Source organism: Falco naumanni, chromosome 9, assembly GCF_017639655.2.
Source record: "Falco naumanni isolate bFalNau1 chromosome 9, bFalNau1.pat, whole genome shotgun sequence".
NCBI classification, from domain to species: domain Eukaryota; kingdom Metazoa; phylum Chordata; class Aves; order Falconiformes; family Falconidae; genus Falco; species Falco naumanni.
Genome location: NC_054062.1, coordinates 4,360,222 through 4,373,420, shown reverse-complemented (window position 1 = coordinate 4,373,420; position 13,199 = coordinate 4,360,222). Strand labels below are relative to the sequence as shown.

Below are 13,199 nucleotides of genomic sequence, written 5' to 3'. Positions count from 1 at the left end.
CCTCATAACTTGGTTTAAAGAAGTTGTTTTATTCAGAGGATTGCACCTCTAAACTATGTTAGCAGTGCTGGAAGCATCAGGACTAATTTTCTGCAGCCTGGGCAGCAAGACCCAGCTGGGATTCAGGCTGTCCACCTCTGACACCGGGGAAAAGTCTTTGGCGTGAAAACAGAGTATAGAGAGCTTTTTGTGAGGTTGGCAGGGGCGATTTGTAAAGGAGGTAGAAAAAGTGGAGTTTTGTTGTCCATGCAACTCCACTTTGGGGACAGCGGGGGAGGCAGAGCTGCAGGGTCTCACGCCACAGTCCCGAGCCTGGGTGGGCTCCTGTGCAGCAGGTAACCCAGGCAGGTGCTGAAAAGGATGCACAGAACAGTGTTTGGTGTGGTCCGGGAAACCGAGTACTTGTTTCTTGGTTCTATCTAGGAAACCGGATTGCTTAGTCCCTGGGAGAGGGTGACTTTGTGCTTGGGCGGAGTTCTGTGACCTCCTTTACTCTGCGTGGAGGAATTCACTTTCCACCCTGGGGATTTCAGGTGATGACAGGAGGCAGCGACTCCGCCTTACACTCAATATTTGATGACCTGTCTCTAAGAGGCCCATGTTACATGAAATCAGAGCTGTCGGCAGGAGCAACAGAAACAAGAAGCTTCCATTTTAAAGAACTATTAATTTTTTAAAGGATCCTTTATTTATTAAAGTGAAAAGGGCCATGCAAAGCTCTTTTTAAATGTTGTTAATGTTTTAAATAAATGAGCAGCAAACCGCCCCAGAAAAAAACAGAACTGGACTAATGCAATCAGAATTGACCTAATGCAATTTTTTTCTTGGCAGTGTTCTTTTTTTTTGTTGTTTTTTTCAAAGTCCATGGGCTTCTTTTCACTGTCTGTCTGTATCCTGCTTGCTCTCCTGAATATGGTAGTTGTTATTCTGCAGTCACCTAAGATCTTGTCCTTCCATAGCAATTTATTTTTGTTATGAGGAACGTTCTGGTCAAATGTGTGCTAGTATACAACTTCTGACTGAATCCTAGTTCCATCTGGACCTTTTATTTTGTGGGGCATCTGGATTTGTGTTAGAGTGGTGTAAAAACCACTATCGGCACAGGGGTTCTTAAAAGCACTGGAAAAAACCCTTAAGATTTTATTTGAAAGGCTGAGATAGTTGCAGAAGATCCATTTAATTAAAATGCAGTTTGCATCACTCTAGCAGGAACCTTACTGTGACAAGAAATCAGTATGCTTTTTCAGGATTCTCTATATGACTTAGATCATAAATCCCATTAACATTTAATTGGCTCATGCTCTTTATTTGCTTAGGTGCCTGAAAGGAAAAGAAAATAAAATCAACCCTTCTTAGCGTCCTTCGTTCAGGCAGAAGGAATGTTGTAAGACTGGAGCTGTCTGCCCTTCACCTCCAAGCTCTCAGCACAGTCATCCGCACGCCTCCCCGTGCGAGGGAGAACCAGCTGCTTCTCTCATAGACCCAGGAGGAAGGATTTGCTCTACCCCACAGACTAGTCCCCACTAGGTCTGTTTAATCTTCCTAGGAATATTAAGTCCACAGAGGTTGTTGCTTCAGGCTTGGAGCCGGACCTGAGCTAGGTCCTTCGGTGCCAAAAAGCGTCTCCGTTCTTTGTCTTAAAGTTCCCTTCCAGGGGGGCTTGTTAGTGCAGTTGTGATTTAGTGCAAATGCACGGCCGTGTGGTGAGTAGGTGTTTAGGTCTCCTGGAAGCAGGAGTACTGGAAGACACTATGCAGAAATATCCTGTGGTTCTGCTTGAACCCAGGTGTGAGGGTTGCTGAGGTTTATTAGTTCAGTTGCTACCTGCCAGTGTCTGTGCTGCTAAACCAGGCTGTGTGTGTTAGTCTGCAAACCAGAAATGTGGCCACAGATCATCAAAATTGAATAGTTCTGGCCCAAGGTATCCAGCCTCTTTCTTTCTCCTACTGCTCCAACCACATGCCCCTTAACACTCTCACCTTCACTCTTCTCTCGCCCCTACCTTCCTCAGCTCCTGCCTCTTTGCCCTGGCTTCTTCATCCAGCTAAACCCCAAAGAGCTGGGAAACAAGGAGCAACCCCAGCCATTTGCTTGGCCTTTAGGGGGGAGGGGGCAGAGGGAGCAGCAGAGGCAGCCAAGGTGATGGGCTTGTGCTGGGTGACCATCAGCCATGGGGACAGGCTTGCTGGCCAAGCCACGTGGTACCTCCTTCCCGGCAACCTACTGCCCCTTCTACCTCCCTCCTGCCACTGACTGTCCTCCTCAAGAGGCTGAACAAAGAGTTTTGCAGCCAGGGCATTGCTAAGGGTCAGACAAAGCTGCCTGGGGAGCAGGGCAGCTCCAGCTTGGCTGGCTCAGCTGGAGGCTGCGGTGACCAGGAGATGGCTGTGGTGACCAGGAGATGGCTGTGGTGGCTGTGGCAGGCTCGGTACTTGCCTGGGAGCTGGTGATTTGAAAGCAAGTATGTGAAGGCAGATATGGGCCAGATCTTCAATTGTGCTAAAACCTGAAGAGAAAGCCAGTAAAAGCTACGCTGATGGTGTCTGCTTCATCTCAGCCAGATAAAAATGTCTTTAATGAGAATCAAAAAATGATTTCTTTTAAATATATAATAGTTACTTTGTGGCATTAAATCGGTGCTGTAACTCTGTGAGCATTAGCTCAATCACCTGGATTTACAGCCACCGGTCGGGATCCATCTGTGACTGATTTAAATGGCCCTAAAGCAGCCCTGAAAGGGAGAGGACAGGTAAATTTCCATCCTGTTCCCACCCTCCTCCATTTATATTAAACATGTGCAAAGGCAACTTGCGTTCAACGTGTAAGTCATAAGATGACACAACCCACGGCCCTCCAAAAATTCCTTGTGTCTCGCTGCTTATTGCATTTCAGGACAACTGCAGTGACTGGTAGTTGGAGGATGAGACAGGAATGTGTATTTCTAGGTTGCAGATTCCAGTCCGGTGTTAGTATTGAGTAGTACGGCATTCGTACTGAGTTATGAGTCTTTTAGAAGTGGATAGATTGTAAAAAGATGCCTTCCAGGGCTGAGCAAGGTCAGCCAGCCATGAAACTGGGTGGTTTCCTCCGCTCTTGGTGCTTATCCCTTAGCATAGCGTGTGGGGCTGGCTGCTAGCAGGGTGGGGGGAGATTTGCAGCCCCCTGCCTGCACGTACCTCTTGGGTTACTAGCATTTCTATTGCTTTCCTATTGGAGAAGAGAAATATTTAGCAAACCGGAGGAGCATAGAATAGGTATATCAGCATCTGTTCAACATGTTACTCATTCACACCTGTGTTACTTCAATATGGTCTCAGACTCAAACCTATAGTAATGAATAACACTCCGTTAAAGATTTTCATCCCATTTTTCACTTCATATGAAATGAAAGAGAATGTCATTGTTTTGCTGTTGGGTTGGAAGAAGATGTAACTGTGTCTTTTTTGTTTGTTTTGGAAGTGCACGAGGAAAGGACCCCTGTCCTTCCCATAAAAACCTCTTAATGGTAACAAGAGGAACCATCTCAAGTCTTGCACTCAGTTTTAACAAAAACTAAAACCAAAATGTGACTTACAGCACCTGCATGCGTAAGTGGGAGGTTGCCCTAGCACTGTTCCAGGCATGTAATATGCCATCATATTACATGTTCCTGCATGGGTTTGGTAGCATGTCTTCCAAGAGAGACTCAAGGATGAGGGTACAGGCATGGAGTGGCTCTGGTCCCCAGGAGAGCTCTGTCCCTCACCATGAAGGCTTCAGTTCCCTCTGGTTACTATCTGCTTGTCTAGACACAACATCCCTGCCAGAGAAGTGCAAGAAGCACACAGAGAAACACCCTCCTGTCTCACCTAGGTGCCTCGCGGTAAGGCGAGCCAAGTGTGACTTTCTCACTTCTCCTGCCTGGGGCTGGGGTGAACATGCTAAGCCTCCTCTCCTGGTGGCTGCAGCCAAGGCGTGCTGCTCCCTGGCTTGGACCGTTGCCTGGGTGGGGATTCGGGGCAGGAAGGTCACCAGTCCCTGGGTGATGCCCAGTGAGTATCTGTGAAGCGAGGGAAGGCTGGAGAGCATGTGTGACTGAACGCTGCAAGGACACAGCCTTTCTCCTGTGCGGTGATGGACATGTCTCAAGTGGGCATTCATCCGTGGTCCTCACTAGTGTCTGCATCTGTGGTGAGGATGACACCCAAACCCTGTAAAAAATAACAACCCCAAAACGATTCCACAGCCAAAACCACACTGGGTACCTATAGATATTCTAGCTGGTGACCTACAGACCAAACTATTCGCTCTGTTGTTCTTGTGCCTTTTATCACTTGCAGAGGAACCAAAGGCAAGGACATCAACACAATCAAGTCGCTGCGAGTTCTGCGAGTCCTAAGACCGCTGAAGACCATTAAACGGCTGCCAAAACTAAAGGTTAGAGCATAACCACAAATCTTTCTTTCTCTGGAGGTTTGCAACTGATCTCAGTGGATGCTGATTGACTAAGCTTCATCCAAGTTATTTCTGTTCCTTTTCTTTTGTTGCAATTGATCTCTTTGCCAGATTTCTAAAAATAGCTGTGCAGATGTTTAGCAAATGTGAAACACTTATTTCTTTTGCAAATATTGTGTGCAATATTATGAATTACTATGAATCCACATTAAAATCAAACTTCTAAAAAAAGAGAAGAAAAAAATGCAAGTAAATTAAATTACAGTTTGTAAATGTGACGCTCTTCGAAATTATATAGGAGAAAATAGGTTTTGGAATGTTTGATTTTCCCTAGAGAACTTCACGTGAGTATTGCAAGATTTTCCACAGTCAGCCCAGAGAGAAATGTCATTGTTGCATGAGGACTTTTAATCTGTTCATCTCTTCTGTTAAAGAATATGTAGTGTGGGGTTTGATAGCAGTACCCTTTCATCTCTAGAATACTAAGTTAGGAAGCAAAATGCACCTAATGGCCTGTGGTTAGTTATTCGGCACCGTTTCACAAATGCTTTGAGATACAGCCAGCTCCCGGAAGCAGAGAATGGAAGGAGTAAAAAATTTCATCGTTTCTGAGTTTTGGGAACTCCTGAATACCTACTGTAGCATGTCTTCATGTGTCATCACTGCTTGCAGGCTCTTTTCTGTGAGAGATGGGGCGAAAAAGTGATGGGTGCTTTTGCAATGGTGAAACTGTCTGATGATTCCCATTTTCACACAGTGGCATGTAAAGGTCAGGGTCAGCTGTTATATAGATTTGCTTTTTTTCTTGCCCCCAATCCACGCTTACATATTTTTGTTTTTATGCACTTCTATGCCTACTAAATTCACCTCAAAAAGGAAGGAACAGTTATGTTGAACAATGTAGAAAATGGTCTTTCTTTGTTTAGAAATTTGGAATGTGCAGCTATTGGGTCATAAACCAGCCAACAGCAGCTCAGTCCTGCAGCAGGATGCTGAGCACGCTTTTTAAGTGAATGTCTTCCTTATTTTCAGGCCATTTTAGGGAGTAATTTTACCACTTCTGAAGACGTATTCAGAAATCTTTGTGTGAAGCAGAAGTCATATTCATGTGGTCTGGACTGTGTTCAGTATGGGGCCCCTCGCTACAAGAGGGATGTAGCGGTGCTGGAGCGTGTCCGGAGCTGGGCAATGGGGAAGAGGCTGGGGCACAAGTGTTATGGGGAGCGGCTGAGGGAACTGGGGGTGTTTAGGCTGGAGAGAAGGAGGCTTGGGGGGGACCTTATTGCTCTATACAGCTCCCTGACGGGGGCTGTAAACAGGGGGGGGGGTCGGTCTCTTCTCCCAAGTAGCAAGTGACAGGACAAGGGGAAACGGCCTCAAGTTGTACCAGAGGAGGTTTAGGTTGAATATTAGGAAAAAAATTCTTCACTGAAAGGGTTGTCAAGCACTGGAACAGGCTGCCCAGGGACATGGTGGAGTCACCGTCCCTGGAAGTGTTTAAAAGACACCTAGATGTGGTGCTGAGGGACATGGTTTAGTGCTAGGATGGGCAGTCCTGGGTTAACCGTTGGATCCGATGGTCTTAAAGAATTTCCAACCTGAATGATTCTATGATTCCACAACTAAAAGTCTTCAAAATTATCTCAATTTTTTCTCCTGGATGTGGTCTTGTGTGCAACAATCAGCAAAATTAGTAGGGTGATTAGAGATATTTCCAGTGTTTTAATTCAGGATTTCTGGGTTGCATCAGGAGTGTAATTTTCTGAATTATTCACTTCCATTCAGAGAAACAGGAACAGTATTGTACAAATCCCATGCTTGGGCAGTAAGACTGCACAATTTCTATTATTATGACAAACTTCTCAGACTAAAATTAAACTGCAAATTACTTGTAGCAATGAATCAGTGACAAATAACCAAATAATAAATGTATTTGAGAAGGTCTTTGTAGAGAGTCACATAAGCTGACTGAATTAGTCAGACTTAATCTTTATAGAAAGTTCATTAGAAAAGTATTATTTGAAGCATTTTGTTGTTTTGTATCTGGTGTATTTTCCTGATTATTCAAACAGTTCAAATAACAGTCAATGAATAATATATTTGATGAGTTTTTACTTATCGACTGGGAGTTAATTAAACGTGAGTAAGTTTTTCATTTCATAATTGGCCATGGAAATATTTGCTCAGGACTAATATTCATCTCAGCAAGCTGTGATTGTCTTTATAAATTGTATGAGCAGCACCAGAAAATTCAGTGGCACAGCCAAACTCACTGAGAAAGCAGGAGATGTAGAAAGCCGGAGTTAATTCTCACGGCTGGAGCATGACTCTTGGTCAAACCCTTGGTGTGCAAGTCGATGAGACCACCTATGGGTTGTAGGTTGGGTAATTGCTCCCGAGTGTATTCAGATGCTAGATGCCAAGATGTTAGATGCACTTTTCTTTCAACCCCTTAGCCTTGTTCTCCTCCATCCCCAGGCTGTCTTTGACTGTGTGGTGAATTCCCTGAAGAACGTCCTCAATATCCTCATAGTTTACATGCTCTTCATGTTCATTTTTGCTGTCATTGCGGTGCAGCTCTTCAAAGGCAGGTTCTTCTACTGCACCGATGAATCAAAGGAGCTGGAGAAGGACTGCAGGTAAGTCCAGGGGCAGGGGCTGTGGCGGGGGGAGCCTGGCTTTCCTCCAGCAGCAGCTCCCCGACTCTCCCAAAGCTGCATCAGTCAAACCTGCATCAGCTGCATCCCAAACCTGCTGAGCTTGGTGAGTCTCCTGTAAGTAAGAGCCGCGTTTCAGCACAGTTACCCTAGAGGTGAATTTTCCCTTTTGTTGTTTTAATACCTGTGTTGTTCCTGGCTCTGATCTAGCAAAAGCTTACCCGAACACTTAACACTTAACGATGCAGGGGAGCAGCCGCCTTTCCCAGGGAGGGCTAGGTGTGATTTTAAGGTAAAGGTTTTTTGAAGGGATGGCGTGACTTCTCTTTCTACCTGCTGCCTTGATTCTTAGGGCTTATATGAATTAGAAAAACATAATGAATAAATAATCAGAAGTGAGTTGGTAGGCAGTTAAATAGCTCCTAATTAGCTAGAAAAGGGGACAGTATCTGAAGATCTTAAGAGCCCTGTCATGCTTTGTCCTTCCCGGCAGCCTGTCAGGGTGTATTACTCACCACAACATGCATCTTTCTCACTTGGCTTTTCTCTTGGCACCCAAGGCACCTCCTCAGCACTGCCCAGGGCTGCCCACCTCACCTGCCTCCTGCTGCCTTGTGGGCACGGGACATGCCCCCCGTGGGACCCCACACACACAGCAGCCGCAGGGGCTGTTGCTGCAGTTCTCCCTCGCAATCAAGCAGATGTGTTACAGAAAGGAAGGTGAAATTACAGAAAAGGGTATGTTGGAGGGGAACTCTCCAGGTGCCAGGTCCCTTGGCCCCTCAAAGCAGGACCCATTTAGAAGATAGATCCAACCTGAAGTAGGAGCCAGAGACTTCTCTCCATCCAGCAGCCCTGTATTTTGTGGGGTCAAACAATCTGGGGGCCAGCTTGCTGTTAATTGCTGGCTTTGCCTAATGAATGAATACCCCGATTACAATTTCTTTCGTTTCTAGATCTCAGGTCCAGTTCCTGCGGCTCAAAATGGCTCACAAAATGGACTTTAAGTTCTGTTACAAACCTAGGGGCTGTCTCTTCATTTGCCTTTAATACACAGCACAGTCGGACTCTGCTACTGGGGCTCCTCGATGCTCCTCAGTGAGTCATATGAAATGGCTGATTTGGTTTAATTTTCTCATTTGGTTTGAATCTCTGTTTTTCCTAGGGGTCAGTACCTCGATTATGAAAAAAATGAGGTGGAGGCACAGCCTAGGGAATGGAAAAAATACGAGTTCCACTATGACAACGTGCTCTGGGCTCTGCTCACGCTCTTCACTGTCTCCACAGGCGAAGGGTGGCCAACGTGAGTACATGGGACTTGGCACGGTCAGTGACCATGGAGGTAATGGCAGTTTCCACAGCTCTGAGGGACGCATAAACAGCAGGCAACCTGTGAAATAAGGATAGTCTTTTATCAGCTAAGCTTTTGCTTTTCCTTGTGTGATTATTGGGTGAATCAGCAGGCAGGGCTCGCTCTGCGGGGTTTTTTGACGTTCCTCTGAGCTTGCACAGGGATGCTTAGGCAGTTTGCAGTACTTAGTTGCTTGCTTGCTCCAGGCTTTTGGACTTGCACGCCTTTCTCAGGTGTAAAATTTATTATGGTAATGTAAGAAAATTAGGGGGAAAAGTATTGTGACCTATGCTGAAAGTATGCTGGGTATGGCAGTCCCAAAATTATATTTACTGTTCAGCATATGACTTTATTTTGGCACACTTTTCTGCTGGGACACGTGGAGTACAATTCATGGTCAGGGTTTCTCCATGGCAGGGTCTTCCCTGTTCTTCACGTTCAACTGTTTCATAAAATAAAGAGTAAAACATACAGCATCAGTCTTCCTTTTCCAGTCCCTCACTGTGTTCCCCTACTTGGAGATCATCAGTCCCTTTCTTTTCCCACCCTTTACTTCATCCCTGTTGACCAAAGAAGAGAAGCCAGATCTATCTGTATCCTCTCTCCTTGGCCGGGGGATCAGTGGATCTGTATGTAGCAAATCTCCATCATTCTGCAGAATGGTGAAAGCAGAAAGGGTTTATCTAAAAATATCCTCAAGGAAAACTTCTTCCCAGCCATAAAGATGGGAGTGAGTTTGACCTGAGCATATGTGGAAAACCCTCCACACAAGTGAAGGCCAGTGAGTGACTGTCAGGGTGTCATCGGTGCTTCACACTGATTTCATTGACTTTTCTTCTCTCTTTGCGCTTGATTGCAGCGTGCTGAAGCACTCAGTGGATGCTACCTACGAGGAACAGGGTCCCAGCCCTGGCTACCGAATGGAAATGTCGATCTTTTACGTGGTGTATTTTGTTGTCTTCCCTTTTTTCTTTGTGAACATCTTTGTGGCGTTAATCATCATCACCTTCCAAGAGCAAGGAGATAAAGTGATGTCAGAGTGCAGCCTCGAGAAAAACGAGGTACCCACGTCTTCTGAATCCAGAGTTAGCACCTGGGGGCTCAGAGCACCTCGATACCGGTGGAAGCCCACTCCTCATCCTTCCCATGCCGTGGGGGGCTTTGGAGCAGTTGTTACCTGAGGGTGTGTGGTGTAGAAACCAAAAAAATTACAGACTTTTTCAGATTGTGCATAAAACCAAAACCAGGCAGAGCCCCTCAATGCTTCACATTAGTAAGCACTGTCACAAGTCCCCATGGACCACACCTCCGCTTCCAAGTGGAGATTGGCTTGCATGTCAGCTCAAGCATGTAGGTGTGAAAGGAGACAAATCTTCGGCCTTTTAGAGGCCAGGCATCAGATATCAAACTGAACTGCAACAGCTACAGCTCACCAAAGGAAAGCTCCTCTCACCAGGCTGGTTTTGTGCCTGGCTGAGATGATGTCCTCCTGACATGCCATGGGAAGAGTGTAGGACCAGAGCTAGCAAGTATAAGGCTTTTCTTTAATGCCCTAGCCAATACCATCATTTTCAGCTCAGGAGTCTCCCGAGTTGGATGTGATTTTTCTTTAGTTAGTGGTGTCTGTGTATCTTCCTTCCATGGATGTAACCAGTTTCCACCTGAACCCATGCAGATTTTTAGCATCTGCAACATCCTTCATCTGGGGTCCCACAGCCTCAACGACCTGTTGTGCGAAGAACCATCTCTTTTCATTTATTTTGAAACTGGATCCTAATTTTTCATGAAAAGAGATGACTTTTTAACCAGTTATTAATTAGTGCATTGTTTGTCTATATGAACAAAAAGTCCAAAATAAAGCAGAATGTTTAGAGATGCTTTACCCACATTATTTTTCAACTGAGCAGAAAGTGTTTGTGCAGTAATTTAAGATTGAATTCTTATCTAAATCCAAGATGAGAAAATGTTCCAGAATCAAAACTTCTTGTGGGTAGAAACCAATATTTAACGCAGTTTTACACCCATAATAATGTGGACAGAAACAGCCAACTAAGGGGGTCTTTGGGAGTTCACCCAGCAATATTTGTTGGATAATTTATTAGTCGAGTTCCATTCACATTCTATGAAATGTTATTAGCTGTACAGGTTTTGCTATGTGTGAGAACATACCTGAGTTTCATGATACTTTTTTTAAAACACAGATAACATCTTTACCAGTCCTCCAGTTTCTACAATTACATATCAGGAGGGAATCAGCAGTGTTTGCTGAAGTGAGCCTGTGGATTTAAAACTCCCTTTCCCAAGTGGGACGGGATCGGGACCTACTGGGAGCTGGACTGGGATGGAAGGCTGTCTCTTAGGATTGCAGGGGGCCGTAGGGGTGCTGTGGGGTTTAACATTTCAGCAAGTGTCCAGCAGTAAGCACAATTTGGGGATCCTGCGCTGCATTTCAGAATAGTCACTACTCGCAGGGTGTGTGAGAAACACTTAGAAATACCATCCTCCACTAAATGCTCTGCTCACTCTCCCAACAATATCCTGACTGATAGAGACTGCCAGCCCTTTTTTTTTGTATTCTTTTCATCCCATTTTTGTTTTGTAGAGGGCCTGCATAGACTTCGCCATAAGTGCCAAGCCACTGACCCGCTACATGCCTCAGAACAAGCAATCTTTTCAGTACAAGATGTGGAAATTTGTGGTGTCCCCTCCCTTTGAGTATTTTATCATGGTCATGATTGCACTCAATACCATTGTCCTAATGATGAAGGTTAGTGGGTTGTTTACTGAATGTTTGCAATTTTGGGCCAGTGAATACTGGAGTTTGCTTTGTACTCTTGACCTGAGAGCTGGGGGGGGGGCGGGGGGGGGGGGGGGGGGGGGGGGGGGGGGGGGGCGCGCAGATCGGCATGAGCAACCACCACTTCTCGTTTGCTTGATGTCGTTTTTAGATGCCTTGTGGGGTTCCTTCAGTCCCCAAAGCGAGGTGGTTTAGTTGTGATGAGATACTGAGAATGGGATTTCCCTGCACAGTGCTGGTCTGGCTCGTACCCCTTTCAGCATGTGGCCAGTGGGATGGGAACTGGGCTCTGCAGGTCCTGAGCTCCCAGCTCAACCTGGGCTTCGTGCTGTGGAGCAGGGACACTTCCTGGGGATGCTCAAAATCCAGCCACGCCAGGGAAACTACTCGAACATGCAGTAGCATCGAGCTTTCTGGGATGTAATTGACAGGGCTTAGGAGGAACAGGTGCAGGTAGTGGTGGATGATATGGTGGGTGATCTCCCCTCCCATCCCTTGCCTAATTTAGACTATCTTCATAGTCAAGGGGTCACCATATTCTCAGGGTCTGCTGGAAGGAAACACAGTTCTGCACTTGTCCTCTGTTTTTGTAAATGACCTTTTTCCCTCTTGGTCCATGTTGTGCTTACAGGGAGATGTACACCAGCAACAGTCCCCGAGTCCTGGGGTGATGTTTGCTGCCCCATTAGGATAGCGTGTAGGCAACAGTGTGCTGCTGGAGTGGGCACAAATAACTGGGTTGTAACCCCACTAAAATGAGCAGGAGCCTTGCAGTCAGCAAGTCAGCTGGGAAGGTTTTATTCTGTGAGTGATCTTCCAGTAACAGCGTTTCTTCCATCCTGATTTAGTTCTATGATGCTCCAGAAGCATATGAAGAAATGTTGAAATGCCTGAATATTGTCTTTACATCCATGTTTTCAATGGAATGTGTGCTGAAGATCATTGCCTTTGGTGTGCTGGTATGTGCCTTCCTCGTTTACTTTCAACTGTTTCCTCTCTACATGAAATGTTTGTATTTCATGACACGCGTTTAAAAACAAGCAAACAAAAAACCCCCTGTGTTGCAAAAAGAAAATAACCCCTGGATCTCTCTATCCCCCTTGTGTTTTCATTTGGCAGAATTATTTCCGAGATGCCTGGAATGTCTTTGATTTTGTAACAGTGTTGGGAAGTATTACTGATATTTTAGTAACAGAGATTGCGGTAAGTACATTTGCTCGATTCTCTTCATTTACAAACAAAGCTGTACCCTGTCAGGATATTGCACCTTCTCCCTACCAGCCTCGTTCCCTAAAGCTGCCTCCGGGACTCATCATGTGATGATGTCCTCGGGTGACCTGGCAACCTGTTCCCATTAGCTCTACTCTTTCCACAGAGATGAGCACAGCTGTCTGCCCCAAAGACTCTGGTGCAAAAAGCTCTGATGAGAACAACAGTGCTGGTGACCCTGCCAGGAAGCAGTGTCTCCTCATTCCTCCAGCCACTCGAACCCTGAGCCGGTTTTGCCTATTAATGGAAAAATCCTGTTGAATTTAATAGAGGGAAAAGATCAAAAGGAATCTGTTGAAGATTGCTGGTCTGTGGTGTGAGGTGCTTTACAGGGCACACACACACCTCTGTCCCTTGGGGCTCCTGCCCAACCATGGTCACGGGGCAGAGTGAAGGCGATGAGAGGAGTGAGAAGTGGAGAGGTGATGGGAAGGTAGAAACAGCCAGAAACTCCTCAGCCTGCATAGTCTGGATTAGGGTAACACAGTGCATTTTTTGTGAAGTGCACAAAAGCTTTCTGGGGTGATTATTAAAACAAGCAAGCAACTTTACCATAGGATTTGTTGGCCAGCCCTACAATGGCTGCTGTCTCCCTGCTAAGAAGTCCTGTAGATTACACGAAGTGTACAAACTTGCCATTAAATTCTAGAGGATTTTTCCATAAGGGCATAAATGTCTGACGCAAGCCTTG

At 45.7% G+C, this 13,199-nt stretch overlaps 1 protein-coding gene across 1 annotated transcript in view; it reads left to right on the top strand.

Annotated features, from left to right (window-relative positions):
- LOC121093624 (voltage-dependent N-type calcium channel subunit alpha-1B-like) overlaps window positions 1-13,199 on the top strand; it is a 301,786-nt gene that overhangs the window by 236,062 nt on the left and 52,525 nt on the right. Inside the window, exons 26-32 of the mRNA XM_040606263.1 lie at window positions 4,320-4,416; window positions 6,913-7,073; window positions 8,257-8,394; window positions 9,302-9,503; window positions 11,045-11,209; window positions 12,088-12,198; window positions 12,359-12,442. Of these exons, the coding sequence (XP_040462197.1) occupies window positions 4,320-4,416; window positions 6,913-7,073; window positions 8,257-8,394; window positions 9,302-9,503; window positions 11,045-11,209; window positions 12,088-12,198; window positions 12,359-12,442 (958 nt within the window). The remainder of the gene's footprint in view (window positions 1-4,319; window positions 4,417-6,912; window positions 7,074-8,256; window positions 8,395-9,301; window positions 9,504-11,044; window positions 11,210-12,087; window positions 12,199-12,358; window positions 12,443-13,199) is intronic.